The sequence below is a fragment of the Squalius cephalus genome (genome assembly GCF_949319135.1).
Source record: "Squalius cephalus genome assembly, chromosome: 18".
In the NCBI taxonomy this organism is placed as follows: Eukaryota; Metazoa; Chordata; class Actinopteri; order Cypriniformes; family Leuciscidae; genus Squalius; species Squalius cephalus.
The window spans coordinates 24,891,639-24,905,289 of NC_137139.1; the positions used below are offsets into that span (position 1 = coordinate 24,891,639).

Here is a 13,651-nt window from a genome sequence, read left to right on the forward strand (position 1 = left end):
AAAAAAAAAAAAAAAAACTATGTTGTAAGTGTGTCCCATCAGGTCATCAAAAGTTCTAAACACACTTGCGGCCTTCACGCCCACTTGAACACTTGGGCCAAATACAGGAAATACGTCATGTAAGTAGGCAAGTGGTCAAGTGCAAAGACCACGGGTGCTTCTCAGACGGAAAGCTGCATCCTAATGAGGCTGTGTACTTTTTAACCCTTTCGAGGCTTAGATTACTCCTCAACATTAAATGCTAGAATAAGACGGTCTAGTAAGTGCGCATTGCTAAGTCTGCCCCCACGGTCATGGCATGAAAATATTATTAAAACCTATTTTTGGAAAATGTATATTATATCTTTATTTGAACTGGCTTTCTATTAATACAATACAGTAAATGACAACCGTCTGTGGTCTCCCATCCCAGTGGCTTATTGGCAGTTTAGTGTTAAGTGATTCATTTACACCAAAACAAAAGATGACATAAATGCCTTAAAGGTATAGCGGAGGATTTTCTTTTTCCGGGTGGATCATCAAGACGATTGGTCCTCCTAAGTGTCAATCATTCTAGTGATATGTTTACGTAAGGCCGTCGTACGTGCTCGTGCACACGATTCACATGATGGCGTGCGCTCAAATCACAGGTTGGGCTTCCCACTGATGCCTCAGTTGCGAAGTTTCTACTTGACAGGTAAAGTTTGGCATGCTATTTGGAGAAATCCATTTAAAATCACTGCTAGTAAAAGTTAATGTAAGCTATGATTAGCTCGTGCATACGTTTAATAGGCGTTCCCTCTCGGGAGCAGGTAGAGTGTTGCGCATGTGCATTTTTTCAAAAAGTGGAGAGGGCGGTTCTTTTCTAAAATTCGGGAAAATCCTCCGCTATACCTTTAATCTGCAAAAACATTTTTGTCTTACATTTCATAATTAACTCAGACAAGCTCAGTGCCGATTCATTTTCCCTCAGTTCTTTATCGTGAATTGGAATGTGTGCAAACAATTGTGGACACGAAGGATACACTTAAAGGTAAGATAGGCAATTTGTTTTATAAACACTTTTGTTATACTGATTGAAACTCTCTTCACATCCTGATAGCAATCAATTATAGAAGTGGTCTAAATATTAAAACATGTACATCTTTGGAAGTCACAGGACCAAAAAATGTTCGTCCATTCGGTCCGAATGCAACGATTCGATGTTCTACCTGCCTGTCAACATACTACATTGGGACAGGCCCAGAGTAGTCACAGCAGCCTTTTGTTCAGTGTTCCTCCCATCCTGAGGGTGGCACTAAAGTCCTTCATGCGCTCCGACTCTACACACCAAAGATCAGCGTAGTTTGATCTGGCGCTGGGGCGGGGATGAAAGGTGGTAAATATGGCGGCGGCCTTGGAAGAAGATGAAATCGACAATGATGACTATTATTCTTTGTTAAACGTCCGCAGAGAGGTATGACATACTCTTGTTAAATGAGAAGTTTAAGATAAGAGAGCCGCAAGTGAGTAGTAAAAGCAGGCGTTTCACATATCGCGCTCTTAAACGGGATCCGACAGCATGCCGTTAAGCTATGGCTCAGTCAGCAGCAGCACTCCGTGACCCTTGTTTATCATTGGAATTTGACTGCATGGTTTCTAATAGATCTGACACATATCATGCGTAAATGCCTTCTGTTCTTTTTAGACTTCAACGAGAAGCACGGGTATAAGCGATTCTTGTTGACACTTCACAACTGCAAAAGTGAAACTGTTACCAAAGTATTGACTTCAATCACGAAAACTCAACAAATGACATTTAAACATTCATTGAACCGTTTTCTGAGATAATTTTTTCTTTGCCAACTGTTAAGGTCATTTTAATGAATAGTTGACCCAAACGTGAAAAGTCTATCATCATTTACTCAACCTCAAGTTGTTCCAAACCTGTATAACTTTCCTCTGTGGATATGTTATGCAGAATGTTAGTGACTGACATTCATCTTTTGCCATACAATCAAATCAAATGGTGACTTTAACTTTTTCATTTTGTCAAACCTCAGTGGAACAGAACAGAAGTACAAAGGTTCGGAGAGGGAGAACATTTTTGAGATAATGGTCACTAGCGTGCACACAAAAGTCTCGTAAGGTTCTTGATTACCACTTCTGAACTAGTTTTTAGAGTTGATTTTTGCACCTTTTTATTGTATATTCTCCTCCAAAGAGCAACGCTGAAGTTTAGGTGTATGATGATGCATCTGAAGAATGAACAGTTTCTTTTTAATTGTATATTCAGGCCACACAGGACGAGCTCAAGGCTTCATATCGCCGCCTTTGCATGCTCTACCACCCAGACAAGCACAGAGATCCAGAGCTTAAGAGGCAGGCAGAGCAGCTTTTTAACTTGGTGCACAAAGCTCATGAAGGTACAATGTTTTTGCACACTCAGCCATTTAATAATGCCCCTGACAAAGCACGACACTTTTGTTGTATTATGTGCCTGTTTTTATTATCAAAGAAGTGTTTTGTAATGTTTTAGCAGACAGCTTTTCTTTACTGTAAACATACGTTTTTAATACCAACTCATGAATATTTGATGATTGTGTTATATTTGCTTCTGTAGTACTAAGCGACCCACAATCTAGAGCAATCTATGACGTATATGGGAAGAGAGGGCTGGATGTGGAAGGATGGGAGGTAAGTTGAAGATTCAGAAGACTAATAAATGCTTTAGCATTCGTTCCATAGTTCTATTACATTTCAAGCAAATCATTTTTACACAATAAAATGATTTCTAGATAGTAGAGAGGAAAAGAACGCCAGCAGAGATCCGTGAAGAGTATGAGCGACTTCAAAGAGAAAGAGAGGAGAGAAGACTACAGCAAAGGACCAACCCCAAGGTTTGACCTAATGCCTTCAAAGCAGTATCCGCTGTCAACATTAATACAGGTCTCGTTGATTGTTCGCTGTCTCACTCAGGGGACAATAAGCGTGGGTATTGATGCGACAGACCTCTTTGATCACTATGAGGAGGATTATGAAGAGATCTCTGCTGGTGGCAGCGGCGGTTTACCGCACATTGAGATCAACAGGATGCACATATCTCAGTCCATAGAGGTACAGTCCTTACATGATGTTTCTTCTGATGTAAACCTTCATAGATGCATTACTGTTTAAAGGTTTGGGTCAGTACTTTTTTTTAAGAATTAAGGAGTTAGATTTGATTCGAGTTTGTCTTTTGACACACACGTGCAATATACTGTTAAGAATTAATTTTTTCATCTCAGAAATATTGCTAGACTTCACCCTATGCTATCTTCTCCTGTGACTGAAAGGCTTATCGATACTTTTGTTTTATCCTGCATTGACTACTGCAATGCACTTCTTGGTGGGGTTCCTAAAACCACACTCAACAAATTGCAATGTGTGCAAAATTTTGATGCTAGGATCTTGACTGGATACAGGAGAAATTAACACCACTCCAATACTGGATTGGCTCCCGGTCAGGTTCCACGTTGATTTTAAAATCCTTATGCTCACTTGTAAGACACTGCATGGTCTGGCCCCTCAGTATCTGTCTGCTCTTTTAACTTTACATACTCCTAATCGTCATTTGCGTTCCTCTCAAGCTGGTTTACTGGCTGCTCCACAGATATGTTTGTGATCTGTAGGGAACAAGGCTTTCTCATCCTGTGCTCCTAGACTCTGGAATGCACTCCCTTCTCATTATAGAAATGCACAGAATTTAAATCTTTTTAAATCTAACCTAATAACTTTTTTTTTTTAGATCAGCTTTTTATTGATGGTTTTAACTACCATAATTGTATTCCATTCTGTTCCCTTTTTTCCCGTATTCTTTTTATTTTTATCTGTCTGTTTTATTGTGTAAAGTGCCTTGAGAAGCCACTTTAAAGGCGCTATATAAAAGTTTATTATTATTATATTAAATATAAAAAAATTGAATTGATCGAACGTAACAGTAAAGATGTTTGTAATTGATCAAAAGTGACAGTAAAGACAATTATAATGTTACAAAATATTTATATTTCAATATTTATATTATCAAATCCATGCTGGTCTTTTGAACTTTCTATTTATCCTGAAAAAAGTGAAAACGCTTTCCACAGAAATGTTAAAGGGATAGTTCACCTGAAAATGAAAATGACTTCCATTGACTTCCATATTATGAAAAAAAATATACTATGGAATTTCTATGTATTTTTGGGTGAACTATCCCTTTCAGCAACATTCAACATTTCAACATTGATAATAAAAAGAAATGTTTCTTGAGCACCAAATATTAGAATAATTTCTGAAGGATCATTTGACACTGATCTTTGATGATGAAAATTCAGCTTTGCCATCACAGGAATAAAATATATATATTTTTAAAACAGCTATTTAAATTGTAATGTTTCACAATATTACTGTTTTTACTGCATTTCCCAGGTGAAAAAGACTGTTAAATGTATTAAACATGCATTATAGTATATTTGTATTGTGCTAAAAACATACTCAAGTAAATTTTTAATACATTTAATAGTACGTCTTTTTCACCTGGGTTTGCAGCGAGAGTAAACAAAACAAAAAAACATTTGAAAAAATCATACCAACCCCAAACTTTTGAATGGTAGAGTAGACCATCTATTATTAAATTTTGATTAGACTCAGTGCAATTATTTACATATAAATATGCTTTCAAAATAAGGGTTAATGGAGTGACACTCATTTTTTTCCTGTTGAATTTGTTAATATTTACCTTATATTTATATAGTCAATAAATTTAAACTTTTGATTCATAAATACAAAGAGCACATTTCTTAGAGACATGTGTTTTAAACTAGATTTTTTCCTTCCTTTTACAAGATTTTTCCCTTTTCTTTATCATGGATATATTTTTATTTTTATATATATATATATATATATATATTGCAAAAGCCTCTAAGTGCCATCTGAAATTTTCTTCTAGAATGATCATTTTTATCAAGCTTGTATATTTAAGTTCAGTAATTTCACTTAAATGGCAATGAAAATTACCTATTAATTGTCATTTAAGTGAATTTACTGAACTTAAATATACAAGCTTGATAAAAATGATCATTCTAGAAGAAAATTTCAGATGGCACTTAGAGGCTTTTGCATCTGAACTCATCATATTTATATATATATATATATATATTATATCTATATATATATATTATATCTATATATATATTATCTATATATATATTATATCTATATCTCTATATATATATATATATATATATAATATATTTATATATATATATATATTATATATTTATATATATATATATATATATATATATATATATATATATATATATATATATATATATATATATATATATATGGCATTGACCCTGATCTTGATACAGTCATAAGTTTGATATGCTGTCTATCCTTGCTCTCATAGGCCCCTCTGACCACCTCAGACACAGCCATTCTTTCTGGCTCTCTCTCCACACACAATGGCAATGGGGGAGGAAACATAAACTTAGCCTTGCGAAGAGTTACCTCGGCTAAGGGCTGGGGAGAGGTGAGGATATTCAGTTAATGTTTTACATACTAATGGACTGGATTATAATGTTTGCTGAGCATGAAACTAAACATGATTTATATGTTTAATACAGGTTGAGTTTGGGGCAGGAGACACTCATGGCCCTCTCTTCGGCCTGAAGATTTTCCGTAACTTGACTTCACGCTGGTGAGTCCATTGCATTATCAGTGGTGTTTGAGCAATATTTTTAAGCTTTGACAATTGTATGCTGTTTTTTTTTGTTATATGTTACATACTATTTTGTGTATTGTATACTGAGATATATTTGTGTTTTTCAGCTTCACAACGGCTCATTGTGGCATGCAGTTTTCATCCCGTGGTATACGGCCAGGTCTCACTACTATGCTTGCACGCCACCTAGACAAAAACACTATGGGTTATTTACAGTGGCGCTGGGGAACTCAGTCTTCCATGAACACCAGCATCGTCAGGGACACCAAAAGCAGTCATTTCACCTTTGCTGTACAGGTCAGTTGCTGTTTTGCACACACATTCCCTGATCTTTATGCCAAAGTTTTCTTTTTCCAACCACTGTTCTTAGGACTCACCACTTTTTTATCACCATAGCTGGGAATTCCACATACGTTTATTATGATGAGCTACCAGTACAAATTCCAGGATGATGATCAGACCAAGATCAAGGGCTCTGTCAAGTATGTATCTGTGGATTGCTGCCTTTGTCTTTTTATGTTTTATTGGGGTTTTTTTTCTTTGGCTTTTACACTTTTAACCAAAAATCTGGCACTTAAAGTTTAAACTGTGCAGTGGTAAAAATGTGTCTACCAATATTCTTTTATTTTTTAACTATCATTATGCAGAGTATTTTTAAATAATTATTTATTTTAATTGTGATATTTATTATTTTTTGATGAAATTAAGATTCTCCCAATATTATATTTTGGACATTATTTTAAATCAAAATTACTTTTCATAATTTTTTCTGTATTTGAAGTGGGGTTTTTTTTTAAGAATATTGTCTATACTGTGATTTTGTTATACTATTTATTTTTTTAAGAATATTGTGCTATTATGCTATAATATTGTAAAGTTGTTGACCATCCCTATATACGTATTTTATCTTTTTGCAATCTTTTTGCATCCAATTTGGATAAAGTCCTACATGTATCTTGTCTGACCTCTAAATGCTTGTATATCTGATTCTCATAATCTCTGTAATTTTTACAGAACTGATTATGATAGGCTCAAGTGAGGTAACTAAATGCATTGAATTCCCTAAATGTGAATCATAATTGCATGAAATAATAAAATGTATCTATGTAAAATTCGCCTTCCTTTATATTCGTGCAGTCTGTTTTTTTTTTTTGTTTTTTTTTTTTATGTAATTCTAAGATTTGGTTCAAGCTTTAGTTGAAGTTAAGTTAACACTGTATTTTTGTTTGATGCTTATTATACATTTTTGATCAAATATGGCGAACACAGCAGTATTGTTGTGGACCCCCTTGGGGGTTGAAGACTGCTAGTCTAACATAAATATATAAACAAACAGGATCCGTGTATTTGGCCTTGCTGTGTAAATGCAGCCTCTGTGACTGATATCCTAGATTCTGTGTTCACTTGACCTGCAGATTATTTGTGGTTAGTCACAACTAATCAATCGTCCTCTCAAATGTCTTGATGATTCCCATTTTCTGTTTCTATCCTGTTAATATAAACAGCACTTGTGTTGCAGGTCAGGGTTTTTCGGTACGGTGGTGGAATACGGTGCAGAGACTAAGATCAGTAGGCACAGTGTCCTGGGTGCTACTGTCAGTGTTGGAGTACCTCAGGGCGTCTCTCTCAAGATCAAGTAAAAGGCTTTTGATCATTTTGAAGCTGTTTCCCATTAGCAGTTTTTCGGTAGCTCTGAAATTGTGGTGTTTTTGTCTGTCTCAGGTTGAACCGAGCGAGTCAGACGTACTTCTTCCCAATTCACTTAACAGACCAGCTTCTACCCAGCGCCGTGTTTTATGCCACTGTCGGACCCCTTGTGTTCTACTTGGCCATCCAGCGGCTGGTTATCAGACCTTATGTTCGTGCTCAGCAGGAACAGTAAGCCTTTTTAGCTGATTACATCTTCAGAGTCGCAGTCACATTCTCCACCTATTTCATTTTGTTGTCTTTTATTGGCCAATTGACTTCCAAACACTCTTCTCTAACGTTTATCCCCCGTGAGTCTGGAAAATAATATACTGAAATCCTTTTAATGGCCATGAAACAGAGTAAAAGAGCAAATGGTGAATTAACATTGAACCTTTTGTTTAGGGAGCTTGAGAAGCAGCGGGAGAGCTCGGCATCAGACGTCGCCAAGAAGAAGCAAGAGGCAGAAGCAGCTGTGAGTTTATAATGTCTAAATACGCTGCAAATAATTTATAATGCATGGCCGTTTAAAGTGGTCATAACTTTCACGGCAGGCGCTTTGTGCTTGGAGAAACAATGAGTTAGCGTCAGGCTACCGTTCCTATCTGCACATCAGTCGCTGTGTCAGGGTGATAAATGTGTGCCTTCACTATGTGCATATACAAGCAGTCTTACTTGAAATCACTCTTTTCTCTAGATTCTGCTGATGCAAGAGTCTGTGCGTAGAATTATCGAAGCGGAGGAGTCCAGAATGGGTATGACCGCATAACTCCCAATAACATTGGGTGTGATCAAACTATGATTTAAACTTTGTGCCAAATGAGGATTGGTGACTCAGTAGTGTTGTATTCCAGGTCTGATCATCCTCAATGCCTGGTATGGCAAGTTTGTGACAGACAACAGCCGTAAGCACGAAAGGGCAAGGGTCATTGATGTCACTGTGCCTCTACAGTGCCTGGTGAAGGACTCGAAGCTCATTCTCACAGAAGCTTCTAAGGTAAATCACAGTTATACTTGCTTTGTCGTTTGTTTTCTTCCAAAAAACAAATAACTGATGAGAGTAGTGAGTTATTAGAACAGCAATGAATTCACAAAAAGGTTTCTCTAGTTTAATCAATTTTTTAGGCTTCTTGTCGCGTGATTTTGCTTTTGAAATATCAAATGGTTATACAGTACTTTTTTTGTAATGCTGTACTGAAAGAGGGGGAAATAAACTGCAAGTTAATGTAAAATTATAAATAAATAAAAAAGATGCAAATGTACACAAGATCAAAAGTTTTAAGTCAGTAATTTGTTTTAAAGAAATATTTTTCATTCAGCAAAGCAACTGATCAAAAGTGACAGTAAAGACATTTATAATGTTGCAAAAGGTTTCTATTTCAAATAAATGTTGTTCTTTTGAACTTTTCATTCATCAAACAATCTTGAAAGAAAATGTATCACAGTTTCCACTAAAATGTTAAGCAGCACAACTGATTTCAACATTGATAATAATAAGAAATGTCCCTTGAGCACCAAATCAGCATATTAGAATGATTTCTGAAGGATCATGTGACACTGAAAACTGGAGTAATGATCATCACAGGAATAAATTATATATTAAAATATATTAAAATTATATATTAAAATTATGGCTTTTAACGCATACAATTAATCCAAAATTTTACACAAATAAATTGCTCAAGGACGTGAAGTTGCGTCGTTTTTTTAATTTTTTTATCCCCATGTGGTCCTGTTCAGTATCACAACTTGACTTGTCTAAAATGTAAACAAGCTCTTTACTGTTGCACTGTACACATACTATACACTGTGAATTCTGAAGTTTTTTGTTTTCATTGGTGCTTTGGTGTGCATAAATTTAAGAATTATATGTACTCCTTATATCATTTGGTTATTAAAGTGTACTTTTTTGGAAAGACATTAAATTTACATTTAAAAAAGCTTGCAGGAAAATAAAAAAAATTGACATTAACATTATTCCATTTAATGTTGACATTTTAAAGTGTAGCTTAATGCATGTAAAAGAGGTTCTTTGAAAAAAATAATGGTAACACTTTACAATAAGGTTTCATTAGTTAACATTAGTTAACTACATCAGTTAACATGAACTAAGAATGAAAAATACTTCTATAGTATTTATTCATCTTAATGTTGATTTCAACATTTACTAATACATTATTAAAATTAAAAGTTAAACATTTCTTAACATCAGTTAATGAACTAACATGAACAAACAATGAACGACTATTTTTATTCACTAACATTAACAAAGATTAATAAATACTGTAACAAATGTATTGCTCATTGTTAGTTCTTGTTAGTTAATGCATTAACTAATGTTAACAAATGAAACCTTACTGTAAAGGGTTACCTAAATAATGTCCGTCTCATACATATTGGCCTCAAATGTCCTAATGTTGCACTTCTAATAGTGTTGTACAAAATGTTTAACAAACTGTTCTGAAACGCACAAAAATTATACAAAAAAAACAAACCTTGAGAAAGTGGTACTGCTGCACCCCTAATGTTAAGCACTGTTGCAGTTATTAATTGGTTGTTTTTGCATGAATGTCCTCAGGCTGGTTTACCAGGCTTCTACGACCCCTGTGTAGGTGAGGAAAAGAGTCTGAAGATGCTGTATCAGTTCAGAGGTGTGATGCACCAAGTTCTATGTGGTGACACAGAAGCACTCAGGATACCTAAACAATGTGAGTACGCAAAACAAACACAACAATCTGCAATTGGTTTTAGAGCATTTCTTTTAATCCATGTAATCCTGACTTCATGATGACACATTTTAACTGTGTTTACCAGCAGTGAAGATGAATGCTTTTCCCAATTGTTTTTTAAAAGCCCATGTTCTTTTCTTCCCTCTCTCTTGTAGCCCACAGGATTGATAATGAATGACAGTTAGGAACATATATCTCTTGAGCTAAAAGGGACAGCTTGGACTGGTATAGACTGATGAGAGACAGATGTTCTGGAGTAGTGCCCTGGAAACACTCTGTGCCCATTAAAGTCTTCATATACCTATTTATCCTTTATTTTGTTCTGTTTTAAATGATATTCTACATGATGTCTGTTTGCAATTTAGAACATTTAATTGGAACATTTCATTTACTGGATTTCCACTAATAAAATTATGGCCTTTCCAGAAAAAGCAAGACAAAAGATATATTTTTGTGTTGGTAGGCCTCATAACCATTTTTAAACAAAGCCCCTCTTCTTTAATATGGATCCACAACAGTGCCTGTAATCAGCACTCACCAGAGAGAGCTATTTTACCCTCATTACATCACAGAGAAACCATTGCTGCTTGATCCGACTCACTAAATCCCACAGGAGCTGGTGTGTACCCCAGCTGTCAGCCTTCTTTCTGTGTCTGACTTTTTGTACCACTGGCTTCTAAATGAATGATCTTGCAAGTGTTTAGGAGGCAAAGCATGTTCTAAGTGAAACCCTGACTGCTTAATCATCTGCATTATTTTTCTCTTTTATCCCATTCCCTTGAGTCTAATATTTGGAGGCCCACCTCTCGCACTCCACGTCTGCCAGCAGTGTCATAGGAATTAAAGGGGCCAATACACACAATATGCCGGTACTGTCAATGTGTGCTGGTTGAGGAAACAGAATGTGAATTAAATCTCAAGTAGGGCTAGTCTCCCACCTTGTGTCCAAAGACTTGAATAGCAGTGGATAAAGGAATAATAGTGGAACATCCTCTGTTTGTTTTTTAGGCTCAATCTCCCTTAATCCCTGCATTTTAGTGCCATACTTCATAAAGGAAAGATAAAGGAACAGTCTTGGGTTGATTTAAACTTTTTGTTGCCTTTTTGGTATTTGGGGTCATAATGAAAGCAAATTAATTTCTGTCTTGATCTTTTATTTGAAAGACTGGCTGTACGACACCTCTGTGTTTCCTTTTTGAGTTCTATAATTTATATGAAATGTCCATTCTGCACACTTGCCATTTGAATGATGTTAAAAAAGACGATCTATAATTGTTTGCTGGAGTATTGGTTTTGTTCAAAGGTGTTTATTGTTATACTTTACCTAATTGCCTACCATTTGCAGCAAGTATAGACTGTCATTTTTAAAATAAATCATCAAGGAACAACAGAAAGGTGTATTGTGTTTAAATGGTGTACACAAGAATCAGATTTTTATTTAAAAAAAAAAAAACTTTCATGTTTCCTCAATTTATTAGCGGGGTGATATTTGATAGAATTGAATAACTTTACAATAAGGTTATATTTAACTACATTACTTGACATGAACTAAAAATGAAAAAATACTTCTAAAGCATGTATTAATTTGTTAATTTCAACATTTACTAATACATTGTTAAAATCAGAGGCTGTATCTGTTAATATAATGGACCAGAGCTAATATGAACATGGAACAGTTAGTTAACAATATTAACATTAACCCAGATTTATGAATACTGTAACAAATGCATTGCTCATTGTTTATAACTAATGGGACTTTATTGTAAAGTTGTTTTTTTTTTGTTGTTGTTTTTTTAATCTATATATATATATATATATATTTTATTTTTTTTTTGGCATTTCACATAAGTCCTATCAAAACCACACCACAGTAAAGTTCAGATTTAATTGGACTTGTCATAACTTTTACCCCTTTTGAAGAAACATATTTGGTGCACACAATGACCCCTTCCCATGACCAAAAGTTCGGACTTCTTCATAGTTCAAAGATGTTTGTGCAACCCGAGGACTTTATTACTGCTTGACTAGGTCTTGGAACCACTGCCACACTGTACTGGGTGCTGTGAGCGTCTTTGGAAATGTGTGTGCCTATAGCTGAGCTGTTGACGCAAAGTCATAAGTTCTCTTTGAGCGTCTTGCAGTTTAAGTTTCATTCTTTTTATCACTCTGCGTTTGGTCTGCAGCCTTCTCTGAAGCCATCTGTTGGCATCTAAAATGTCAAACAGACGGGCTTTGGTCGTGCCTGGGTCCAAAAGGGCATAGGTGTGGTCTGCAGCAGCTAAATCCTGTTTAAAAAAAAAACAAAAAAACATTTAATGTATAACTATTGTATATACACATAAATATAGGTGTAGGTTTTAAGATTAAAGACTCACCTTTTTGGTTTGACAGGAAACCTCTACATTATTGTGAAAGTGTTGAGCATCCTCATGCATCTCTTCAGTTTGGGCATCCTCAGTGAAAGGATCGGTCCTATCAGGATCACATTTATCAGCAGCATATTTTAAAGCCCTCTTCAGCCTCTTCCTAGAATTATTTTGCTGACGGTAGAAAGATGACAATGAGACACAGATGAAAAGCACATTATGTATTAGTTGTATTTAAGATAATGAGGCTGTGGTCTGATATACCTTTGCATCCTGATGTGGGACTGCAAAGAGAGTTGGCACTGCGTTCCACAACAGATTTTTACGGTTGCCCAAACCACTGAAACAGTCCGGGGTGAAATGAAGTGAACAGATAACCATGTGCTTCCTTGGCTGAAAGTCGTCACGTCCAATGTTATCTAACCATTGTCTCAGAACCGATGGTTTGCTGAAAGGGAACCTGACAAGGAATGATGGTAAAAGTCTTGCAAATTATATTTCGGATACCTTTTTAAATATAATACCCTCATATCATCATGACAGTGAGCTATCTATTACCTACCTGTGGAACGTGATCTCGGAATTTTTGTTATTGTACCTATTTGTGCAATTATATGCAGAACAACTTTTCGGCATCTTTGCCCCGAACAAAGATGGCGGCTATCAAAAGCCCCGCAGTGTCTCAAAGGCTATAACATGAACATGTCCTTTGCTGTATTATTTGATATATACATTATATTACAATCAATAAAAAAGACCACTCTGAGCCAACATTTACTTATTCACTAAAACAATCCTTGAAACGAACTGAATTATATTTATTTCAGTATATTTTCCGGTGATTCGTTTTTCAAAATAAAAGTCCAAGGGACGCAAATGCACTTTAGTAACTAATTTAAGTCTTCCTTGACACATTTAATACGTCTGGTAACATTTATGATTTAAAAATAATAATAATTACAATCAACTATAAAGGGAAGAGTAGATTTCAAGTGAACATTTTATATGAATGGTGTAAGACACATAATCAGAGCTGTTTAATTAAAGTTCCCCTTTGAAAGATAATTATGTCAATTAAAAGGAAGCATGTAAAAAAATGTGCAATACAGTTTTCACATTTAAAACATATAATTATTATTTAATTATAACGCTCGTTCAATCCA

General features: G+C 35.3%; 2 protein-coding genes across 2 annotated transcripts; one reads left to right on the forward strand and one right to left on the reverse strand.

The window, feature by feature from the left end:
- Positions 1-1,303: 1,303 nt before the first annotated feature.
- On the forward strand, positions 1,304-10,984 carry dnajc11a (DnaJ (Hsp40) homolog, subfamily C, member 11a). Its single transcript, XM_079849918.1, has 16 exons — positions 1,304-1,435; positions 2,255-2,384; positions 2,582-2,655; positions 2,757-2,858; positions 2,938-3,075; positions 5,393-5,515; positions 5,610-5,683; positions 5,815-6,004; positions 6,104-6,189; positions 7,227-7,343; positions 7,430-7,585; positions 7,799-7,868; positions 8,091-8,148; positions 8,248-8,390; positions 9,972-10,101; positions 10,278-10,984. The coding sequence occupies exons 1-16, from the start codon at positions 1,364-1,366 to the stop codon at positions 10,298-10,300; spliced, it is 1,686 nt and encodes a 561-aa protein (XP_079706044.1). The 5' UTR covers positions 1,304-1,363; the 3' UTR covers positions 10,301-10,984.
- Positions 10,985-11,956: 972 nt separating this feature from the next.
- Positions 11,957-13,328, reverse strand: thap3 (THAP domain containing, apoptosis associated protein 3). Its single transcript, XM_079849002.1, has 4 exons — positions 13,051-13,328; positions 12,753-12,948; positions 12,498-12,662; positions 11,957-12,407 (listed from the first exon to the last, which is right to left on the reverse strand). Exons 1-4 carry the CDS (start codon positions 13,122-13,124, stop codon positions 12,147-12,149), a joined length of 696 nt encoding a protein of 231 aa, XP_079705128.1. The 5' UTR covers positions 13,125-13,328; the 3' UTR covers positions 11,957-12,146.
- Positions 13,329-13,651: the final 323 nt, after the last annotated feature.